A 25,050-nucleotide genomic window follows, 5' to 3' on the forward strand; every position below is an offset into this window, starting at 1 on the left:
TCATATAAGACTAAAATAAAAACGTGGGGCCCTCTGAAATCCTACTTATGGCAAAGCATATCTTAGATTTACTTTGGTAGATCGTGAGCTCGGCGTTCGCTGGTGAAGCCGCTACGGCTGATTATTATTGATTGTCAAAACCTCCATTTACGATTATAGTAAGTAGAAATCCACACCTATTATACCTCTTCTTAGAAAGTATTACAAGCAATAGTTAGGTAATGGGCCCCACGTTTTTATTTTAGTCTAATATGACCGGGACCACCTACGTATGTTTATAGGTAAGTAACTGTTTTTTTTTATTTTTTTGTTTTCAGTGCATATAAGATAAAACCGTTTAACTTAAAAGTTTTTTTACCGATTTTTTATTATTATATAACTGAATGTCTATGATTACCCCCTCCCTATGCTACACAGAGGAGACTTACTGATTGCAACCCATCATGTTCCTTCTGACCATGAATCAGGGCTGCGGTAACTCTTTCGGACAATCCCGCAGCTCCGGCAGGGTTTGCTGCAGGGCCCAAGGTGGTTGTTTCCAAGTAGACAGAGGGACAATGAGCCACCCGAAACTATAGGGCCAGGTGGGAATGGGATGCTATTGTCTCCTTTTGCGGATCATTTATGCTAGAAGCGGTAGAACAACTGAGAGCTCGCGCCTCTCATCCCAGCCGCTGCGGTGGACGTGGAAGATACCACGGACGTCGGATTTCGAACGACTCCTGGCCCCCGTAGGCGTGGGTCTGTGGGCGGTGAGTGTGGGTGGCTCTCTCATCGTCCCTCCGCCTCTTTGGAGACAAAAGGTCCGTGACGGCGGCGACCGTTGTTCAATGACTTCCTCAGAGAGTCAGCAAAAACACCAGTGGGGCCCACCATGGCCAAAATCTGCCGGGGTGTGGGATTGTCCGAAAGAATTACCGCTGGTTTGGGTATACGGGTTTAAATCAGTAAGAGCCTCATCGGTGTAACAGGGGGAGTAATCGTAGATGTTCGGTCAGTTAAAAAAATACTGTAGACTACAGTCTACAGTATTTTTTTCATTTTAAACTCAAATAGCAGTCTAAGGGTTAAACGAAGACATTCCTTATAAAAGTAAAAAATCTTCAGGATATTATTCTCGTTCAGAATCTGCGATATTTTTACTCTGGCGTCAGCAAAACCCCAGCAGGGCCCTCCAGGGCCAAGGCCTGCCGGGGCTGCGGGATTGTTCGAAAGATTTACATACCATGGCCCTGGTACATAAAGGGCTTGAGAAGGAACATGATGGGTTTTAGTCAGTAAGAGTCTCCCATTCACGCTGCTAACCTATAGCGGGAGGGTTCATTTGATGATTTCCCATTAAAGAAAAAAAAAGAAAGGTTTTGGGCCTCTCAGGTTGGGCAGGAGTTGCTTGAAAGCAGCGCCTGCCTCCTCCAGTTTGGGGCCGTAATGTGATGTTCAAACATTGTGGGATTTTTTTGTACTTTCAAAGTCCAGTAGCAGCCTGGGGGTTAATTGTAGGCGATTCTTGTAATAGTAAAAAATTGTAGATTCTCTACGAGAATCTACAATTTTTTTTTTCTCTGGCCGGCACTTTCATTTTTGGGTACAAAATGTTCGAGACTTGAATGATCTCCTTTGTTATGTTATTTAAGCTCAATTAATTTTTCATGTTATATATTTATGAACAAATTAATATTAAATATTTTGTCTGATACCTATCTGAAGTAATTTTAATACATAATAATACTTTGTACCATTTTATCTTCATGATATTTTGCTATTCATTCTCTACTGTGGCAGAATCAGATGCCAGTTAATTGCTAGTAGACCGCGCCTCTCTCAAGTTCTTACAAGTGGAATGGAATGTTGACCTGAAGAAAAACCAGCCAACAAAATTATTTTGGGTATAATAATAATGTACGTAAAAAAAGGCCAAGTGCGAGTCGGACTCGCGCACGAAGGGTTCCATACCATTATTTATAAAAAAATCATGTTTCTTGTATGGGAGCCCCCCAAAATATATATTTAATTCTAGTTTTCAGTATTTATATAACGGGGTTGGAGTGTAGCAAAGGGTGTGCAAGGTTTTTGGGACTTAGGGTCAATTCTCACTGAGAGAGCAGCGGCCGTAAGAGCATGGACAATGTAAGAGCGCGGCGCCGCGCGGCCCGCCGCGCTCGCGCTCAATCCCTTGCATTTACGGCCGCTGCCGGCCGCTGCTCTTTCAGTGGGGATTGACCCTTACTCTATACAATGGAAGTGAAAAACTAGGCATTTTCAGAAAGTCCCAAAAACCTTTGCTACATTCCAACCCTGTTTTACCCTTTGGGTACGGAACCCTAAAAAGTCGTGGTGGTGGCCTAGTGGGTAAAGAACCAGTCTCTCAAGTATGAGGGCGTGGGTTCGGGGCGCACTATTCCTTTACAAATACGTTCGTTTGGAGCCTCCACATTATAAAGAAACTACTAAGAACTGTATTCCTCTTACTCCGTATTTACATGTGTTAATATAATATGTTGGTAGGTGCAGCCAGTATCACACAGTATCAGTAATTGTACTATACTTCTCGGTGCTATGAAATCTGATTCTCGTATCATAGTAACAACGTTGGCACGGTAACTATGAGGGGTAAACATTGGATCCTGGGTAAATCATAAACATCGGTGATAATATGACATTAAAGTATTTAATAGCTCATAAAACAAAACTGCATAAAATCAAACACTGAGGGAGACACCTTTATAGAGTAAATAATTTTGTTGAAACCTTATTGGTACATTTGCTTAATTCAGGCCATAAAATTTGATGAACCATTCTAAATTCAAATTGCTGCATTGACAACGTCAATATTGTCACGGAAAATTGGGACGCGACGGTGTTTCAATTTTATTATTCCCAGGCATTTATTGTGTCAATTAAAACATTTTTTTACTAAATAATGGCAAACGAAGCTGAGGAGACAGTTCGGAAGCTATCTATGCACAAAGGTGTGGCAGGAGTCATAGTTGTCAACGGTGAAGGTATACCGATCAAGACGACTTTAGAGAATCACGTTTCTGTGCAATACGCGGGACTTATGAGCTCCTTAGTGGATAAAGCGAAGGCGGTAGTGAGAGATCTCGACCCTACCAATGATCTGACGTTCCTGAGGATACGCAGCAAGAAAAGCGAGGTGATGGTGGCTCCAGATAAAGACTTTATACTGATAGTCGTGCAAAACCCGGTTGAATGACGAAGGTTTTGGCTCGTGAGCCAATGTTTTTTATCTTCTCTTGGTCTATTTTTCTTAAAGTACGCCAATTACCTTTAATGTTTGTATTTTTCTATCTAGTCATAGTTCTGCTTTATTTTACTTCTTGTCATCATTTTCTACTGCGTTAGTTGCTCAGTATATTGTAATGAAACATTATGGAAATTATGAAATACCACGTATTCTTTCTATTTCATTTTAATTCATTTACTTATGTTTTTGCTGCTATCATCTCATCAATTATGTAATAAATAAAACAATATATCACATTTAATTGGTTTATTACTTAGTCATAAGTTAGATCACAAGTCACTATTCTAGATGTGGAATGATTACCAACTTCCGCGTCCTCGGCCCCGGCCTCTGAACCCTCCGCGGTTAAAACCTCGGTTGCCGAAACCGCCTCGGCCGTAACCATTACCACTGCCGAAACCTCCCTGGTTCCCGCCGAAACCACCCTGGTTCCCGCCAAAACCGCCCTGGTTTCCGCCGAAACCGCCTTGCGCACCTTCAAAGCCGGGGTTACCGCCGCTAAAACCACCTCGTCCCCAGAAGCCTCCTCGGTTACCGAAACCTTGGTTGCCGAAGCCCTGGTTTCCCCCAAAGCCCCCACCGCGAGGGCCTGTGGTTCCCCAGCCCCGGTTCCCTCTCTTGGCAGGGTCGGGTCTGAAGCTTGGGACGCCGCATTCTCGTTGAATATTGTAGTCACCTGCTTCGATGACGCATAACGATTTTATGCAGTCTACCACCTGTAAAAAAATATATAAAATATACTGGTATCCAAGTAGAATAGTGGAAAATAAAATATTCCAATAAGCACATAAGCTTCAAGGAGAACAGAAAGTAGGCTTTTTTTTCGAAATTATCATGATCTTTTTATCTTCCTCGTGATTTTCAGCTAACTCTATTCTTGTATGTGTTTTCTATCACTCAATTTCGAGAATTTTATTGTCCTTCTTATTGTCTTCCAACTCTTGAGCCGAAACTAAAGGGAAATACACCATATCTACAAACCTTCTGTTCATTGGGCGAGAACTGCAGAGCTGCATCAGGTTCGGCCGCAGCCCTCTCCACCAGCTTCTCAATAGCCGGCCTGAGAGCCGTCACCAGCGCCGCCGAGCGAGGGTTCATGTCGAAGTTTAACCAGTTGTCTAGGCGGACCACGTTGTCTATCTGGAATTTGTAAATAGGTTTGAGATAAGGGTGAAACTTGGTTGAAAGTTGGTTAGAAAATATTAAGTAATATTCGCACCAGATCAATCCATATAACTGAAGCAGCTTGACTTTGACAAGTACTTCCGTTTTTCGGAATTTATGGGCCCTAGCTGTCATTCGAACATGAGTGGCAGTGGTTCCGGGTAGTCATAAGCCAGAAAGTCTCACAACCAGTCTTGTCAAAGTATCGTGTTGCCACTTATAATAAAATTCGTAAATATCATCCTCACATAAACAGTGTCTCCATGTCAACCTCTGGCCCTCAGGTGCATCCTCCTAATTCCTATGATCCTGGCTGATTATGCTTTCAACGTACCCACTCGATCTTCCTGCTGGCGAAGAGCAGCAGGTGTAGCGGCGCCACCATGCTGGTCTGCTTGCAGCTGATGTCTTGTGTATTAGAGCTGGTCTGCCTTACCCACTCGACCTTCCTGCTGGCGAAGAGCAGCAGGTGTAGCGGCGCCACCATGCTGGTCTGCTTGCAGCTGATGTCTTGTGTATTAGAGCTGGTCTTCCTTACCCACTCGACCTTCCTGCTGGCGAAGAGCAGCAGGTGTAGCGGCGCCACCATGCTGGTCTGCTTGCAGCTGATGTCTTGTGTATTAGAGCTGGTCTTCCTTACCCACTCGACCTTCCTGCTGGCGAAGAGCAGCAGGTGTAGCGGCGCCACCATGCTGGTCTGCTTGCAGCTGATGTCTTGTGTATTAGAGCTGGTCTCCCTTACCCACTCGACCTTCCTGCTGGCGAAGAGCAGCAGGTGTAGCGGCGCCACCATGCTGGTCTGCTTGCAGCTGATGTCTTGTGTATTAGAGCTGGTCTTCCTTACCCACTCGACCTTCCTGCTGGCGAAGAGCAGCAGGTGTAGCGGCGCCACCATGCTGGTCTGCTTGCAGCTGATGTCTTGTGTATTAGAGCTGGTCTCCCTTACCCACTCGACCTTCCTGCTGGCGAAGAGCAGCAGGTGTAGCGGCGCCACCATGCTGGTCTGCTTGCAGCTGATGTCTTGTGTATTAGAGCTGGTCTTCCTTACCCACTCGACCTTCCTGCTGGCGAAGAGCAGCAGGTGTAGCGGCGCCACCATGCTGGTCTGCTTGCAGCTGATGGCTCGGGTGCGGACCTTCTCGCCGAACACGAACAGCGGCGACGGGAACCGCTGCTCCTGGTTGCTGCAGTTCACTGATGTCTTGTGTATTAGGGCTGGCTTGCCTTCTGTTGTTAGCACCTGAGGGTAAAAAAAATAAATTATTAAAACACAAAATAAACACGCTTTTATAATTTTCATGTTAAATCAAAACAGAATAGTTCCAGTTCATATATCTTCTGGCTCCATCATCAGATAAGTTCGAAAGTACTATATTATCATACTGTCAATAGAACTACATACAGCTGCCAATTTTCATGACTCTACGATCCTTGGAAGATTAAATTATTCGACCGAATAAAAGTGTCGTGCACGTTTGGCTGATCTCCTTTAGGACTAAACTACGAAAGTCTAGCTTTTTCTCCTTATGTTTTCAATCACCACTAGTAAGTACATAATCTAAGACCCATTTAGCTGGTGGACAAGCCAGTATATCTAAGCTAAGTCCTGACCTTCCTCTTGCCCTGATGCAGACACACGTTGGGGTAGAGCCCCATGCACATGAGAGCTATCACCAGGTCCAGCGTGGGGTCTGACCCCACGGGGTGCCAGCGCTGTGCCATGCAACATTCTTCAGGAAAACCGATGGCTGTTGTCAGGATGTCTGCAAAGAAAACATGTAATTATGTATGGTATAAATGTAATCTGGATCATGGATCTGCCTCAAAGATATGATCACCATTATAAACTATAACCCATTTGTGTAGTTGAATAAGGATAAGCAATCTTGATCTGACTTCTTATTTCAAAACTGTTTTAAAACGGAATGCTACTAAAAATATATGTAAATACGTACAATAATATATATGCTATATAACTATATATGCTATGTGAAAATAAAGTAATCAACTGATTTATTATTTTAAGCAGTGCGTAGTTTGTTTCTTTAGTATGTATTTGTGTTATTTTCAAGATTATGTAACTTTAGTTGACTGCCTACTCAAATGATGTATAGTGAGGGATAAAATATGCCGTAGTTACTGGTAAGCTGGTACTTGGCTTCAGAGGTGACCCTCATGGTGGTCTGCTGCAGCCCCTTCCACTCGCACCACCTCGTCTCCGCTTCCTCGCCTTTAGCATGCTCTCTTTCCCACATCTAAGTAAAACAAACAACATTTATACCAATCATCATCATCATAATCTAAAAACTTCTAGTACACCCTATATTAGTACTTGTCATGGTTAAATACCTACCCTATAACATTAAAGTTTATAGTATTGTTATGTATGATATATGTATGTGTATTTGTATGTTTATGTTATGGGCCCTAGTGGCCTGAAATAAATGAAAATAAAAAAACTATCTACCAGCTCTCGGGCTAGCACAGCGACAACATAAACAAGTGTTTACCTACTGTATAGGAATTGTTACATACAATTTTCAAAGTAGGCAAGCAAATAGTAAAACAATTACGAAAAACAGACGTTTATTTTGTCGGTGAAAATGGGCCTCATAGAAAACATATCAACCAGTCATACCACACAAGACCTAGAGAATAACCAACTCACCTGAAAAGCATTAAGCATAGCGACATGATCCGAAGCCCTATCCCCTGCTAGCGCCCGCTGGTGGTTGGACAGGCGCCTCCGCCCCTCCACCACGAAGATCTCGGGGAAGGTGGTGGAGTTGGCCGCCATGGTGGTCAGCGCGTCACCCACGCTCAGGACAAAGCCTAGGACCATCATCTTGCCGAGACGGGGCTCTGAGGGAGAAATGGGGAATTTTATAGGACTAAATAAACATTGAATTCCTACATTTCAAAACACAGAAAAAATAATAATTAGCTGTACGATTAAATTAAGCATCTCAGCGCTAACGCCATGCACGATGGTATTGTGATACGGATAAAGTTGTTCTTACGCTGGTCGCGTGACTGCATGTTACGATTCGTCGCAGGAAGTTGCGTTAAAATACACTTCCACTCGTTCTTTCTCTTCCGTGTCTACACATAGCATACCACATCTTTTTTTATGAAAAAATCATCAGATGACCCTCCTATCGGGGTGCAACGATGAGGAAAGTCATACTCTTATTGCCTAAAATCCACCACGTTTCTCCTTGTGCCTTTTATGTACTAGGGCCGCTAGTAATCCCGCAGTCCCGGCAGGATTTGGCCCTCTTGGGCCTCACTGGGGTATGAGATTACCCCTTGATACTTGTAGAGCTGAATACTGGAGTTACAAGAATATTGGCCGTTACCTATAGGCAGCTTAGCGAGTATAGTGCCTTCGACAGGAAGTTCCCGATGCTGCCCAGCCGGAGGAGCTGTATGCTGGAGCTACTCACCTATAGGCAGCTTGGCGAGTATAGTGCCTCACGGCGTGAGGCTGTCGGCGTGGTCGAGGCAGCCGAGCTGTATGCTGGAGCTACTCACCTATAGGCAGCTTGGCGAGTATAGTGCCTCACGGCGTGAGGCTGTCGGCGTGGTCGAGGCAGCCGAGCTGTATGCTGGAGCTACTCACCTATAGGCAGCTTGGCGAGTATAGTGCCGAGCGGCGTGAGGCTGTCGGCGTGGTCGAGGCAGCCGAGCTGTATGCTGGAGCTACTCACCTATAGGCAGCTTGGCGAGTATAGTGCCGAGCGGCGTGAGGCAGTCGGCGTGGTCGAGGCAGCCGAGCTGTATGCTGGAGCTACTCACCTATAGGCAGCTTGGCGAGTATAGTGCCGAGCGGCGTGAGGCTGTCGGCGTGGTCGAGGCAGCCGAGCTGTATGCTGGAGCTACTCACCTATAGGCAGCTTGGCGAGTATAGTGCCGAGCGGCGTGAGGCTGTCGGCGTGGTCGAGGCAGCCGAGCTGTATGCTGGAGCTACTCACCTATAGGCAGCTTGGCGAGTATAGTGCCGAGCGGCGTGAGGCAGTCGGCGTGGTCGAGGCAGCCGAGCTGTATGCTGGAGCTACTCACCTATAGGCAGCTTGGCGAGTATAGTGCCGAGCGGCGTGAGGCTGTCGGCGTGGTCGAGGCAGCCGAGCTGTATGCTGGAGCTACTCACCTATAGGCAGCTTGGCGAGTATAGTGCCGAGCGGCGTGAGGCAGTCGGCGTGGTCGAGGCAGCCGAGCTCGCGCAGCAGCGCCTCGGCCTCGATGACGGCGTCCAGCGGCGGCGGCTCCGGCGCCTTCGACAGGAAGTGCCCGATGCTGCCCAGCCGGAGGAGCTTTATACTGGAATAACAAGAAAAAGGTATAGTGTAGGCATATCGTTTATCAGATAAGGTGTGAAATCTTTGTTTGATTTAGACAACCCTGTATGTATTATATGTATCTTTTGGAACACAAAATCGATTGTTCAAATAAAACTGATAAACTAGCACTTTTCGAACTCCAAAACAAATGCAGACCCCTAAACGCCTACCCTTCACGATTACTGTTTTTACTGGGAACATGTAACTATCATACAAATATTTTAATTTTGTTATTATCTGGTGATGGGTACTTATAACTATAATAATGGTTAATTTTAAATTGTATTCTCAGGTAAGTGACAATGCCTTTTTTGAGAATAAATAACTTAAATCTAAAGTAGAAATGGCACAACTAACTTCCCAGCAACACATTTCATTTTCAATATTATATATTTTTTTAGGTTAAGATGAGAAAAAATATTTTTGGGTATGTAATATTTTCTTGTTGAAAAAGCGAAAACACATCTAAATATATAAATTACCTGAGAGCCAGCTCATGTAGTGGCGTTCGGAACATCTCAGCAGTTTGATGCTCCTCTAGCCGGTCGAAGCGAGCGCGGGAACACAGCGTGAAACAAACGCCAGGCCTTACTCGACCCGCACGACCTTTGCGCTGGAAATAATATTAATTTACTAGTCAATCATATATTTAAAAAACTCAAGGAATATGTAGATATGTAAACCCTGTTGGCATTGTCAAAGGTATTGTGAAGGCATCTTTGCCGCTTCGAAACACTAGGCTATATAAAATTCCACATTTAACGGTCGCACAATTGTCGCTTTTGAAAATATTGCGTAGTTTCGCTTCTTGTAAAACAATGGTACTCAGCTGCATCCAGTCAGACTGAAAGCCGACCCCAACTTGTTGGGATAAGGCTATGCAGATGATCTTTTCGGTCCGAAGAGGTATTTTACATAATGGTACCTGTTCAAGGTTAGTCCTGCTAGCCCAGACGGTGGCGTACGAGGTCATGTTGTTGTGCGAGGTGAACAGTTTCACCTTGGCCTTGCACGAGTCGATCACGTACACCACGTCGTTGATCGTGATCGACGTCTCTGCTATGTTCGTTGATAGGATCACCTGGGGACCAAATTATGAAATTTTAATACATATTTAATTTTGATAAGTGGTGTATAAAAGAGCCAAAACTGATTATATTGTAAAGTCAGCGTGTAGAAAGTGGTTTCATTTTATGTTTGACCATTCAATCATTTATAACAAAAGAATAAATATTTCGAGCTTTTGAGTTTGATAATCACAGCTGAATAATCAAAATCTGATGTAAAGACGTCTTATTTCAATATCTAACAAGACAGGTTTTGAACATAGTTTTGTATCGAGACCGTGTACAAACACAAACAAAATATGAATAGGATAAAGTATTTCGATGTTAAGAGCGTGTACGTCAACCGCGCGCCATTTGGCCTAAAATGGTACTTTTCAAACCACTGTTTCTCAGTAACAACTTATCCTATAACTATGTTATTTTTTAATAACGCAAGGTAATTTCACTGTCTATATAGTTAATTGAACATAAATTTCAATTTGTGTAGTTTCGAAGCTTAAATTCATGTGAAAACAGTGGCAAATCTAATCATATTTATTTTTTTACTCATAGACGAAATCCCCATGCCTATAGTTAGTTGAAAACATTTTTTGATTTAGGTCTCTATCTTTCAGAAAAAAATATTTTAACAATGTGAAAAATTGTGAATTTCAAATGCTTTTTTTACCTATCTATCTTACTTAATTTAATATAACAATTATTTACTATAGTAATATAACTCTTTCTTTAAAACATAAACTTTATAATATAATTTAATCTCTCGTTTTTATTTTTTTATAAATTATTTCAAAACTACTATAAAACGCTGCACGCGAGTCAACTCAAACCAGACCGCCGCAAGGCTTCACAGAGAGAGGACGTGTCGCTCCGTCACATCGCGTAGGGTGAATAACCTCTGCCGTGGATACCGAGAATAGAGTACATTTAAAGCGCGACCAACAAATCTTGATACATTACTATTTTATTTAAAGCTCAATTTTGAAGCATATTTTTTTTATCGATTGAGTTGAAATTTTGTTTGAATGTTCAGTTGTAATGACAATGTATGATTCTATATCCAATATGGCGGTATACCCAAGATGGAGAAAAAAATGTTTTTAATGCATTCCTACGATATGGGTATCAAATGAAAGGGCTTGCTATGAATAACTCGAAAAAAAATGTGTCGCGAGTCTAAATCCAATATGGCGGACTCCTTAGGCTAGAAATCACTTATTGCAGATGTCTGTTACCAATCGAGCTATAATTTTTTTTTTTTTTTCATTTTCGATGTACCCAAATTTTGACTTTTGATCTTGAATAACTTTTGAAGCATATAGGATAGATAACTTAAAACTTTATTTGCAATGGTAAACCCAAGGTCTTCACCAATATTTGGCTTTCCGGCAATTGTTGTTATTTGACCACAATTTTTCGGTCTGGATGGACTGGACCATTCGTATAAACAATCAATTTTTCAAATCGGTCCAGGCGTCTTTGAGAAATCGAGAATAATCAAATTGAGAACAATCACAAAACAATCTAATTGAAACCTCCTCCTTTCTTTTTTGAAATCGGTTAAAATACAGAAACTCTTAACATTGTCATTAATCATCAGTCGACTATTTAGTACTGTTGAAAATTGTATGTAATATACAGAAAGTCCTCAAAACCAAGGTTTTCATAGGTGCCCGATTTTTTTGCAAAAGAGTGTAAGTATTAACGACTTATTTTCATGCTTTTATATTTTAGACATCCATAGACTTACACTATTTTCCCGCTATTAACTATTTACTAAATAATATATTTTTTGTTCTACCAATTTCACTCGAAAGGATCAAAATGGTTTGTGTGACTATACGTGAAGTATGATAGGCACGCACACAGCCGCGACGCTAGTCTGCGCGGTTTTTTGCGTTGAATTACCTAAAGTTGACATCGCGCGCCGAGCGTACACGCTCTTAAGGGTTCAAATAATCCTATTATTAATATTATAAACGCGAAAGTTTGTATGTATGGATGTTTGTTACTCTTTCACGCAAAAACTACTGAATGGATTTTAATGAAACTTTACAATAATATAGCTTATACATCAGAATAGCACATAGGCTACAATTTGTAAACATATTGTTCGAAATACTAAACCTGCGCAGACGAAGTCGCGGGCTAGTGCTATACCAGGCCAGCTAGTGGAATATATTTGCTTGCAAGTAGGTTTTTATAAAGTGTAAAAATATCGAATGTAAAGCCAACTAACCTTAGTCATACCCGGTGGAGGCGTAACAAACACCTTCTTCTGATCTTCCCTAGGTATCTGACTGTGCAACGGCAATATAACATACTGTGACGTATTGCCGAACACTTGGTGTTGAGATAAGTGTTTGGCCAGAGCGAATATCAGGTTCCAACCAGGGAGGAAGATGAGGACCGCCCCGTCGCCTTGTAAGTTGCGGATGTAGGTCAATATGCTTTCTATTAGCTCGAAACTTAGCTGGAAAAATAAATATTTGTATTAAAAACTTTCTTCTTTTGGGTTAGTTAAAATGAGGGTTATTGATTTAACAGATCCTAAATGCGAGGGTGAATAAATGATTTGATTGTTTAACCAACACACAAAACTTTAAGAAGGGCTCTATAATCTACTACAAAAATAAGGTTCGAGAATTGAGGTCTGTAGAAAGAAATAAAGAGAAAAAAATATAGACTGTTAAGTATTTCACTTTTATAAAAAAAAATACCGATTGCAGATTTAATACCTACATAGGTATATGTATAGTGATGTAAAATGAAAAAAAACGATTTGTTTTTTTTCACTTTATTGAAAAAAAACATGAAAAAAAACTTTGCATCGTTGTTTTTTTTCTAAATTTGGTTTTTTTTCTAGCCTACTTTTTAGTTCAATTTTCAAAATTTCCCTTTCGTGAAGTTAATATAAATGAATGTTGCCAATATTTTCATGAAATTTGGTTCTGTTTTATCAGAAAAGTACCGTAGATTCAAGAATAAACCTAAGACTCTATTATGTAACCTTAAGTATTAATCTTTAACGGTAAATGCCCTAACAATTTAAGAGTTATTATAGTCTTGAAAAAAACAAGGCCCAGAAAAAAAACTGTTTTTATCTGTTTTTTTTTCAAGGTTTTTTTTCACACTAGAAAAAAAACGGTTTTTTTGCAACACTATATATGTATTTTACTTTATTTCTTTTTTATGTTCAAATACTAAATTGATTACACTTACATCTCTTTCGGATAACCTGGCCATAATCTGGCTAGTGGTCGGCAGGTACTGGCTGCCTAGCTGACAGTTCTTGTTCAAGTCCTCATCCTGTTCATCCGCACCACCTAAACAATAACAGAAGATTATTATTATAATTGGATAAAAAGTCATTTACTTTCAAAAGGCTGTCCCCGAAAACACCCGCCCTTCACCACTTGAGTCACCCTCGAACTTTTTTTTTGTCGCTGGGTAAAAAATCCTATTACGCATGCCCTTCCGGTAGGGGAACGGGAGAGGGGTATGTGGGACTTCCCGGTAAAGACGTTCCCGGTATACCCACTAAAGGCCCAGCGGCACTCCGACCTCGTCTGAGTGGAGGGGACCTAGAATCTATGGCGTCCAGTTCCCCAACCTTCGACCTACCTTCATCATCATCATCCTCCTCCTCCCCCCTGGCGTTGGTCTTCTTGCCGGTGGCCTTGCGCTTGCGTACGTCGGCGGGCGGCACGAACTTGGTCAGTTCCACGCAGTCTTCTAGGAAGTATTGTTGTACTGGGTATGTGCGGCCTGGTACCTGAGTAGTGTTGTTAGGGTTAATTAATGGATAGAAAAACATGGTTTTTTTATTTTTTTATTTTTAAACAACAAGCTTAATAACTATATTGTAAGTCAGTCAACAATCTAAAAAAACATTTGACGTGCATACCAGAAATGTGACTGAATTCTTGCCCAAAGGTACAAAATTGAGGACCTTTTTGGTTCCCCATAGCCTCCGTTATCTATATCTATACTAATATTATAAAGCTGAAGAGTTTGTTTGTTTGAACGCGCTAATTTCAGGAACTACTGGTCCGATTTGAACAATTCTTTCGGTGTTAGGTAGCCCATTTATCGAGGAAGGCTATCGGCTACTTTTATCCGGGTTCGTGCAGAGGTTCCCACGGGATGCGGGTGAAACCGCTGGCAGAAGCTAGTCTGTTATATTTTATCGTTTTGTATATTATGATTTTCTTCATTTTAGAAGTACTCGATTTTAATGTAGCAATATTTCTACTAAAACCCACCTCGATAACAGGACAATTCCCGAAGTAGGTAGTGAACAGCGTGGTATCAACAGTAGCCGACATGAGAATGATGCGCAAATCCGGGTACGTGTGTGCCATGTCACGTAGCAAGATTAGCGCGAAATCTGTGTCGGCGTCGCGTTCGTGTACCTAGAATATAAAAAAAATATAAAGGCCATTTATTGGGGAACAATGTTTATTGATGTCAGTGGAGCTAGAAATGACGAAAAAAACAAACAAATCAAGTTTGACTCCTCACTGCAAAAAAAGGGCATACGGAAACAGCCCTTTATAAATAAAGACACCTGATTGTACGATTTAGTGGAACAATAATATCTTGGCTGTGTAATAAAATAATGTCAAATTGAAATGTTTTTATTAAATAAGCCCTTGCATGTCCTAAAGCCCAAAAAGTTAGTCTTATGGAGAAGAGCCAGCAAGAAACTTCATGGACACTTTTTGATGAGACAAATGAATATTTTTTTTTGAAGTTCATAAACATGCTCACACATATCTCTAACCATATACAGTATACAATAGCATCCAACTTACCTCATCAACTAGTACATGACTGACACCCCGGAGGCCACCTTCCAGCTTCCTCAGCAGCACTCCAACGGTGCAGAACATTATGGAACCGTACGGTCTGGGCAGCATCGACTCCAACCTATTATGTACATAATAGCCTCCAACTATATAATATACTACATACCTCATCAACTAGCACATGACTGACACCCCGGAGGCCACCTTCCAGCTTCCTCAGCAGCACTCCAACGGTACAGAACATTATGGAACCGTACGGTCTGGGCAACATCGACTCTAGCCTATTATGTACATAATACTACTGCATCCAACTATATAATGTACAACATACCTCATCAACTAGCACATGACTGACACCCCGGAGGCCACCTTCCAGCTTCCTCAGCAGCACTCCAACGGTACAGAACATTATGGAACCGTACGGTCTGGGCAACATCGACTCTAGCCTATTATGTACATAATACTACTGCATCCAACTATATAATGTACAACATACCTCATCAACTAGCACATGACTGACACCCCGGAGGCCACCTTCCAGCTTCCTCAGCAGCACTCCCACGGTACAGAACATTATGGAACCGTATGGTCTGGGCAGCATCGACTCGAAGCGGACTGAGTACCTGTGGAATGGAGTTCATTGTAGTTGGTATTTTCTATGACAGTAGGACAGAGGAATGTCTTTTGAAGAAAGAACAAAAAAAAAAATACCTACATAGGCAGAGTATTGAGAGATATGGGGATGTATGTAGGGGAGTATATGCAGGACTACATAAGAGCGTATATGGGTGAATACATACGGAAATATATAGAATAGTGCAACTTTAACGAATAGATAGTTTATAAATCTGGTTTTTAGATAAATATTGATTTTATATAATGGAGATACGCCGCGGCTGTGTCACGCATATGTTGCCCAGGCGGCCTGCCCGCTAGCTATGTGTCGTACATGTCGGTACATACCCGACACTATTAGCGAGGTCCTCACAGCGCTCGCTGGCGACTCTCTCCGCGACGCTCACAGCGGAGATACGCCGCGGCTGTGTCACGCATATGTTGGCCCAGGCTCCTTGTCCACTTGCTATGTAGTCATCTAGGATGAATTGACACACCTGGAAATGAATACAAGTGATGACAATACAAAATTCAAAGGCAATCATTTAAATTAGACCGAAAATTAACACGTAGGACCCTATAACACAGTAGTTCCCAAACTTATTTTTCTCGTGGACCACTTTCAAAATTTTACTGGTTTCGGTGGACCCCCTGCTGCTACATTTCTACCACATTCTTAAAGTAACCAAAAAATAAAAATTGTGTCACTTCGAGTTCTGTCCCTATATTCCAAAATAAAAACGAAAAATGGTACATTTTATATCACTTTATTTATTAAAAGAATAGAATTACAAGAAAAAAATATTAAGGTAATATAGGTTCAGGTCATAATTTTAATTAATGGGAAGGATGTATCTGATGGAGTGTCAGCAAACAATCAATGTTTGGCTTTATTTTTGTGAGCAATAACCGCAAATCCCCCCGCTCTGTGATGTTTAATTTGCTCTTTTTTTTTGTTAAGAGGTTTGTAACGGCACTAAAACTCGTTTCGACAAGGTATGACGAGGGAAAAGCTATTAAAAATTTCCTTGCGATTTCCCACAGTCCAGCACTAGCAAACACAGATATAAATTTTCTCACAACTTTTTTTCCAAATTCCGCCTTTTTTTCGAAATTCCGGAAACAAATGAATGCGTTTGCCTTTGGCATCAAGTATTTATAGTGGTGATCAAGTTCATGTCTGAACAAGCACTAAGCATTGTCGGGCGGATAGCGCTTTGCAAGTCTGTACACGAAATTGTACGTAATATCGAATACGCTAGTTTGGACAAGTAACAGTTGCTTGCCTTATTAAAACATTATCTGCTTAGATAGGTACTTAAAACAATGTAGGTAGGCCCTTATAAAAACTATGCTTACATTTTTGCTCTTTACTATCAAAAGTAGATAAATTTTCGTGGACCCCCATTAACATCTTATGGACCCCCATTTTTTGTTCACGCCTACGTAGACCCCCAGCAAGTCTCCCGTGGACCCCTGGGGGTCCACCTGGACCACTTTGGGAATCACTGCTATAACACATGCGGATTGCGAACGGATACGCAAATTCATTGCGATCAACAATGTTAATTTTATACAAAATCGCAACAGAAATTTTGGGAATTTGTCGTGAGTCCGCTCGCACTCCGCTCGTGCGATATAGCCCTTAATGATCAAGAAAATAAAAGGCAAGTCTTTAAAACGTTTTATTTTTAACTACATTTATATGGATTGTGAAGAGTGGACCCTCACAAATAAATTGTAGATTAAGCATGTGTACCTGTGTAGTCTTTCCGCATCCAGTGTTGCCTCTGATGATGATAACGGGGTTCTCATTGATAGCTTCCATGATCTGCGACCTCATCGCGTAAACTGGTAACTGTTCCCTTTCGCGGGTACTTTCCTGTAATAAATTGCAACACATTGACATTACACATATTACAATCACAATACCTAATTTAACTATGAGTTAATGAGTAAATTATACACATTTTTTTAATCTCGGTGAAAATGTAATAGTTAAGTCTGGATAAGTCGACGGAAAAATTATACGAACCTGGTATAGTGTACTGTTTTGACACATATCTCTGTGGTGTTTCTCAAGGTCGGCACTAATATCTTCCAGGCTTGTAGTGGCTAATGGGCCTTCATCTGTTTAAAAAGAAAAATAAATGAGCAAAAACTTTACGAATACTTTGCTGAAAACTACATCAAAATCGGCCTAGGCAAAAGTGAGATAATCGCGCACAAACCCCCAATTTGAAGTCGGTAAATATTGTACTGGCTACTGCTTTCGAATATTCTAAGACTTACCAATATTACAACCAGTCCAGGCGTTCCAATTAGCCTGGGGCGGGGACCAGGAGACCACGCCCCCTGGCGTAGGCCGCGCCTCCCGCATCGCTTTCACCCTATCAACTTGTAGCAACGTCAGCCCTGATTGGCCCTCCTCGCTTGAGTATGTACCTGAAGGATCTATTGTCACTGGCTGGATTTCTAGATCTGAAAAAAAGTATGACGTTAGCAACATTTGAAAATAGAATACAAGTGTTTTCTTTTTATAATTTATTGCATTCTTTATATTTGTATATTGCATTCTTTATGTTTGTATATACCTCTCAATGTGTTTTCTAATTGTTGTTCCAATTCTGGGCTGATCGCTACTGGATAAGGCTTCATTATGCCTTCTGAAGACCTAAAAATAGTCAATGAAAAATTATCGATACTTATTACTAAGGACAAAGTATATTTTCATTACGTCAACAACGTTTTCAAAGTCTTCAATCATCCTCTGCCTAGCCACTTTTCCCACAACGTTAGGGTCGGCTTCCAGTCCTTACAGGATGTAGCAGAGTACCAGGGTTTTTAAGCTTTTAAAGTCGAGAAAAAAATGCAGAAAAGGAAAATAGCATTTATACTGGCTTTACCATCATTACTTATCCGGACTTAACGTATATTACTTACACATAATTTCACACACATTTTCGAAAAATCACTATAGGTAGGTACATTAAATGTTACCTGTCTTTCTTCAGCGTCCCACTAAAAGCCTCAATGACACCGAGATGGTACAACTGCCGAACAATGGACAACGCACAAGATTTGCTCATGGTCAGAATCATTCTCAATACAAAATACTCTCCGCATAACTCTACTTATAGACCCATATAAGATGCCCCAGGATATATCCTAAGGATATAGAAATGAGTAGGAAGCGACACTGTCTGCTTCCTTAAACATGTCCTTCATCATCATCATCATCATCATCAGCCTATCGCAGTCCACTGCTGGACATAGGCCTCTCCAAGTGCACGCCACTGAGATCTATTTTCGGCTGCTCGCATCCAGCTTCTGCCAGCCGTCTTGCGCAAGTCATCACTCCACCGTGCCTGAGGACGTCCTACACTACGTTTGCCGAGGCGCGGTCTCCACTCTAGAACTCGTTTACCCCAACGGTTATCGGTTCTTCGGCTAATATGGCCAGCCCACTGCCACTTCAGCTTGCTGATTCGGTAGGCTATGTCGATGACCTTGGTTCTCTGACGGATTACCTCATTCCTGATGCGATCCCTCAGAGAAACGCCGAGCATAGCTCTTTCCATAGCCCGCTGAGCGACTTTAAACTTGTGGACCAGCCGTACCGTCAGTGTCCACGTTTCGGCTCCGTAAGTCATGACAGGTAGGACGCACTGATTGAAGACTTTTGTCTTTAGGCACTGTGGGATCGACGATGTTAGGACTCGACGTAGCTTCCCAAACGCAGCCCAACCCAACTGAATTCTCCTATTCACCTCGTCCTCAAAGTTGTTTCTACCTAACTGCAATGTCTGCCCGAGGTATACATATTTCTGAACAACTTCGAGAACGGCGCCGTGTATCGCAATCGGTTCCGGTAGAACATGTTCATTGAACATGACCTTGGTTTTGTCCAAGTTCATCCGTAGGCCGATGCGTAGAGAAGATTCAGCCAGGTCGTTCAGCATCTGTTGTAGGTCCTGCAGCGTTTCCGCCATGATGACGATATCATCAGCAAATCGCAAGTGAGAGATGTGTTCGCCATTGATGTTGATGCCGCGTCCTTTCCAGTTCAGCGTCTTGAACATATCCTCCATTGCATTAGTGAACAGTTTCGGGGAAATAACATCCCCTTGTCTCACTCCTCGATGCAACGGTATGGGCCTTGTTTGCTGATTCTGTACTTGGACGGACATTGTAGCGGCTTCGTATAAACATCTCATCACTTGGATGTATCGCCAATCTACTTGACAACGCTGCAGGGACTCCAGAACAGACCAGATTTCAACCGAGTCAAAGGCCTTCTCATAGTCCACAAATGCTAGACACAGGGGCTGATTATACTCTTCGGTCTTCTGTATAATCTGCCGCACCGTGTGGATGTGGTCTATGGTGCCGTATCCGCTCCGAAACCCAGCCTGCTCCGGTGGTTGGAATTCGTCGAGTCTTCGCGCAAGTCGGTTCGTGATCACTCTTGAGAACAGCTTATATACGTGGCTTAGGAGGGAAATAGGTCGATAGTTCTTCAACTGGGTTTTGTCTCCCTTTTTGAAGAACAGGACGACAACACTTCTACTCCACGCCTCTGGAGTTCTCCCTTCAAACAGGACGGCATTAAAAAGCTTCTGGAGCTCCCCCAGTACGGGCTTACCTCCTGCTTTTAAAAGCTCTGTTGTAATGCCATCCTCGCCAGGGGCTTTTCCATTTTTGAGCTGTCTCAGAGCGATCTCGATTTCGCCACTGCTGACTTCTGGCAGGTCTTCGGTGAAATGGCGTGTTAATGTGGCTCTAGAATCCTCATTTCCGGGATCAGGTCGAGATGCATGCGATGCGTATAACCGGCCATAGAAATTTTCCACTTCCGAAAGGACTGCCGGCACCGAAGAAACGACTTCTCCACTTGTTGTGGTCAGCTTCGTCAGGTGGCTTCTTCCAAGAGATTGTACGAACACCTTTGACCCCCGATTCAGCTCAATTGCTCTTTCAATAGCAAGAGTATTGGAGCACCGGAGGTCACGTCGTACGTGCTTGTTGATCTCTTGGTTTAGAGCCCGCACATGTCCTTACTACACTCCAAATCTACTGTTTATTGTTCTACTGTGGAGACAGATCGCAATATATAAAAAATATATATACAATATATATGTAACTGTACCTGTCTTTCTTCAGCGTCCCACTAAAGGCCTCAATGACACCGAGATGGTACAGCTGCCGCACAATGGACAACGCACACGATTTGCTCGCGGTCTGCTTGTTCGAGGCGGTCTCACGGCCTGTCACATTGCGACCCAGTTGACGCACGTATATCGACATCTCGCAGCAAAAACTCCTGGAATTTTGGTGTGTGTAAGAGGAATCTAAGTTTCAGTAAGTTTATCATAAATAATATTAGTAAGGTAAGTAACAATGGCTTTTACCTCATTATCTAAGCAGTTTCGGTAACCTAAGATAACATAATTTAAATTTTGTTACGCTTTGTACATAGACTGTAACTGAGCCCGATTTTAAATGGCTTTTTATGCAAACATTGTAACATTCTATGACAATAATGGTTTAGAAATATCATATGCAACATATGTATTAGCTGCATACATAAGATATACAATTTGTTATGTGAAAGCAGGAGAACTATGAGAAATAGATTAATTATTCAGTAGGTACCTTTGTACAAGACATAATTTCGATTTAAAGCATGAAGTTACGAGTTTGTTACAATTGGAAATTGTATAAAAATAATATATATCTTAAATAATCTTACCTCATTTTCGACTAGGAGTAATTCATAAGTCCTGGAAGTGTCGCCAAGCAGTCAGTTTCAAGAGCTCAAACACACCTATATTCAGAACAAAATCCAAGACTATATCAATCCATAGACTTTCCAAATAAATACTTCTTTTATTTCACAAATTTATTTAACAAATGGAAGCAATAGGAACAAGAACTGGGATCATTATTCTCTCTTAATCAAAATTATATTAAAAACCATTTTTGGACAAGCCAAATCTTCCTCCACTTTATTATAAAACATGGTCCTATAAAGTACCAACTTTAGGACTACATAATATAACCTATTGTCTGGAACAAAGTTAAGAAATGTTATAAGCCTAGAACTAAAAAACCGGCCAAGTGCGAGTCGGACTCGTGCACGAAGGGTTCCGTAAATTACAGTTAAATCAACCTATCTCAAAAACTATAAGAGATACTTTGATCAAACCAAAAATCGTTGAAAGAGTTAATTAGCATGCATCACCTCTATTTTTTTTAGAATTTTATACCCCGTAGTTATAAAAATAGAGGGGGGGGGACATACTTTTTACGACTTTGAGAGCTGATATCTCAAAAACCGTTCACTTTAAGAAAAATGTTTTTTAGAAAACTTTATATCATTTTAAAAGACCTTTCCATTGATACCCCACACGGGTATGTACATCGAAAAAAAAAATTTCATCCCTCAGTTACATGTATGGGGGGCCCCACCCCCAATTCTTTTTTTTACTATTTAGTGTCATATTTTTGTAGCGGTTCATACAACACATATTCCCATCAAATTTCATCACTGTAGTACTTATAGTTTCCGAGTAAATCGGCTGTGACAGACGGACAGACGGACAGACGGACAGACGGACATGACGAAACTATAAGGGTTCCGTTTTTGCCATTTTGGCTACGGAACCCTAAAAACTAAACCCGGAACTTTGTAAGACAATACTTTATAAGAAGGTGGCCTAAGTTTTACTAGTTTATTCTTTGCATGTAAGAATTGACTAGTGGCACATAGGAAAATTGTTTTTAATTAATCTACTATTGTTCCCAAAAGTAAATAATAATATTTGTCTCAATAATTTCAAAATGGTACATATTTGTCTTGGATTCTTTCAGTTCAGCTGTATATTCTTTGCTCTTGAAACCCACTTAATTTTGAAACCACCTTTTATATTGTAAAGGCGGCTTCAAATAGTTTTTTCCTTATTTAATATATTTGTTGCTGGCAACACTCATTTTCAAGTTCCATTTTTGTGGTTATCAGTCAATTTCTTCATCAAAAGTAAAAGCCAAAGTAAAAGTCAAAGTAATGTCTAAAGTAAAAGTAACTGTCAAATTCGTTTTATCTACTAGTTTTGCTGTTACTTTAGCCATGAATAAACAAATTTGACCGTTACTTTTACTTTAACTTTTACTTTTGATGAAGAAACTGGTTGTAAGTCTTTTTTCTACATATTTCATTAACTCTAAGCATGAAACCTTATTTGTGCAAAGCTCACAAATATGCAAAGACTAGTAGAAAATACTTTGTCACAAATTGACAACATATTTTCTTTCAAGACAAGCCCAAATAAAGTATTATGCACATAAATATGAATATTGCCAGCATCACTATACAATATTTACAGCCAGTTTCTTCATCAAAAGTAAAAGTCAAAGTAATGTCTAAAGTAAAAATAACAGTCAAATTCGTTTTTTCAAGGCTAAAGTGACAGCAAAACTAATAGAAAAAACGAATTTGACCGTTACTCTTACTTTAGACATTACTTTGACTTTTACTTTTGATGAAGAAACTGGCTGTTAATAAATATTACTTGACAACACTTCCCGGTTGTCTACATTTTATCGGCAGCCATTGATTTTTCATTTGTACAATATGAATAACCAGTGGCTTGTAAGCATCAAATTATATAAGGGCTAAATAATAAAAAATATAAAGCAAACATCAATGAATAATTTCGATAAATGGCCTATTCTTTTCATATAAATGTATAGTTCCCTTTGTTGATTCTATGCTTCATATTTTGTAATATAAAATATGTATGAACAAGCATATAAAAATGAATGATCTGAATGGGAAGGCAAGCCTTATAAATGATGACAGGTGAGTGAGTGAATGAACGATCGGAGAAAGGTTTTATAGACCTTGTTTAACGTTGAGATGAATATGATGTATTAGATAAGATGAAAATATGGACGAATGATCACCAAACTCAAAACAAACCTTGTATGATCCGGCCCAACCGCTTTATACATATAATCGGTATTAATCTTGTTAATCTGCAAGAATTGGTGCAGTTTAGACTTGGCGTTCTCCATGGTCCAGTTGCCATGGAGACTGGCATTGACATCCAAGTCTTCAGCATCTTCTACGTTCTTTTGTTGTTGCATGCGGTCCATATATGTGAAGTTAGAAGACTGGCTTTGACCACCATATGCTTGGTACGCCTGACCCATCATTTGTGGTCCCATACCATCCTGAAAATAATTGTTGTTTTAGTGTCCGATATATGTAAAATATGAACTGAATTACATTCATTGTATGCAAACTTAAGTTATTACATATAATATATTCAATACATTTTCATATCTCTTAGTTAGTTAGTTAGTTAGTAACTAAAGCATGAAAGTAAAATATAGGTAAAGTATTAGCCAAAGTAAATTGAACTTAATACATCAGACTCTAATAACTGAAGTACTTGTATGGCATTGACTCTGACGGAATAAAAGGACCAGTGATCTTAGTCTAATAAGTAAATGCATTGTTATAGCAGCAAAACAAGCTTGTATAACATATTATAACTACTATCACTAACCTGAAAAACAGATCTTTGCTGCTGCTGCTCATGCATAAGCTGCTGTTGCTGGATATCTCCATTTCCCTGATCATCTTCTTCATTCTTAACTGTAGTTCTAGTGTCCTCCGGAACCTCGTTCGCAGCTACCTGGCCGGTCCGCACCAGGTAGCTGACGAAGTCCTTGGAAGCATTCATCTGGGCTTCCTTTTTTGTTGTGGAGTTCCCGGCGCCGACATAGGTGATGGATTCCACGCGGACCTCGCATAGGAAGCGTTGGCGATGCTTTGGACCTGAAGTCAGTTAAAGGTGAGGTTTTATTGAGAAAGTATGACTATGGAAAATCATGGGTAACCTTGTAGGTACTTTGTATTTGGTACACGGAGAAGTACAGGAATCAGTGGGCCGTCTTATGGATAAGTAAGAGCGAAATAAAAAAACTACTCAGTAATCAGGAAAGTACAGTAAATTAAGTCGCTTTTTCGCATTTTTATAAAATACATCGGATAATATCAATCACTTTAAAGATATTATTGTTCATGGAATGGTCCTAAACATGGGCAGAACCTCATATTTACAGTTATTGGATCATAAACCATCAGTAATTTTCCATACCTGTCGCCCGAATGTCGTAAACCGGCGTAAGTCCCTTCTTGGCGCACCAAGAGTAGAGAAATGATTTGCCATCCATTTTGGACGCACTTTTAGGATAAATGTGATTTATTTAACAATTTTGCTAATAAATGTTAGTTAATTATAGTAAAAACCAATTTCCCAAAGCGCTGCACGCAACGAGAAACGCCGCTCGCTTCGGTGAATTATTTTGACAGACAGCTGAAAATGACAGTGACACTTGAAAGACATTGACACTATCAGCGATGGCGTATGCCTGCATTTTGGCCAAAATCATGCCAAAATTCATAGCGGCGGCGGGCGGCGCGGCGTTGCTAATTTAAAAACATTGAATAGAAAAAAAAATCATTTAGGTATCAATTTTTTATTAACCTTGCCGAAACTTTTCCCAACTATGTTGGAGTTGCTTGCCGTCTACAAAGGCACATATGAAGTGACTGCCTATATGACGTCCTCAACTCAACACAGTTACTCTAACTAAGTATTATTAGGTATTAGCGGGTTTAAAAGGGGTATGGTCCACATGCTTGATCTCGGAATGTAAGCGTGAGAATTGTATGTAGGTAATAAATTATTACTAATAATGTACCTGGAGCGACAGATCAT

General features: G+C 40.9%; 2 protein-coding genes across 2 annotated transcripts; one reads left to right on the forward strand and one right to left on the reverse strand.

The window, feature by feature from the left end:
- The first annotated feature begins 2,282 nt into the window (after positions 1–2,282).
- Positions 2,283–3,385, forward strand: LOC110373563 (dynein light chain roadblock-type 2). The gene has a single exon (XM_021330867.3). The coding sequence runs from the start codon at positions 2,921–2,923 to the stop codon at positions 3,212–3,214; it is 294 nt and encodes a 97-aa protein (XP_021186542.1). The 5' UTR covers positions 2,283–2,920; the 3' UTR covers positions 3,215–3,385.
- Positions 3,386–3,496: 111 nt separating this feature from the next.
- LOC110373560 (dosage compensation regulator) lies at positions 3,497–24,629 on the reverse strand. The gene is made up of 23 exons (XM_064040087.1): positions 24,427–24,629; positions 23,833–24,104; positions 23,241–23,494; positions 20,409–20,582; positions 17,854–17,933; positions 17,552–17,740; positions 17,295–17,389; positions 17,019–17,141; positions 15,608–15,756; positions 15,141–15,267; positions 14,099–14,248; positions 13,458–13,608; positions 13,056–13,159; positions 12,073–12,306; positions 9,695–9,850; positions 9,252–9,382; positions 8,580–8,749; positions 7,098–7,291; positions 6,570–6,684; positions 6,041–6,192; positions 5,478–5,669; positions 4,247–4,405; positions 3,497–3,981 (listed from the first exon to the last, which is right to left on the reverse strand). The coding sequence occupies exons 1-23, from the start codon at positions 24,500–24,502 to the stop codon at positions 3,565–3,567; spliced, it is 3,864 nt and encodes a 1,287-aa protein (XP_063896157.1). The 5' UTR covers positions 24,503–24,629; the 3' UTR covers positions 3,497–3,564.
- Positions 24,630–25,050: the final 421 nt, after the last annotated feature.

The sequence above is a fragment of the Helicoverpa armigera genome, chromosome 21 (genome assembly GCF_030705265.1).
Source record: "Helicoverpa armigera isolate CAAS_96S chromosome 21, ASM3070526v1, whole genome shotgun sequence".
In the NCBI taxonomy this organism is placed as follows: Eukaryota; Metazoa; Arthropoda; class Insecta; order Lepidoptera; family Noctuidae; genus Helicoverpa; species Helicoverpa armigera.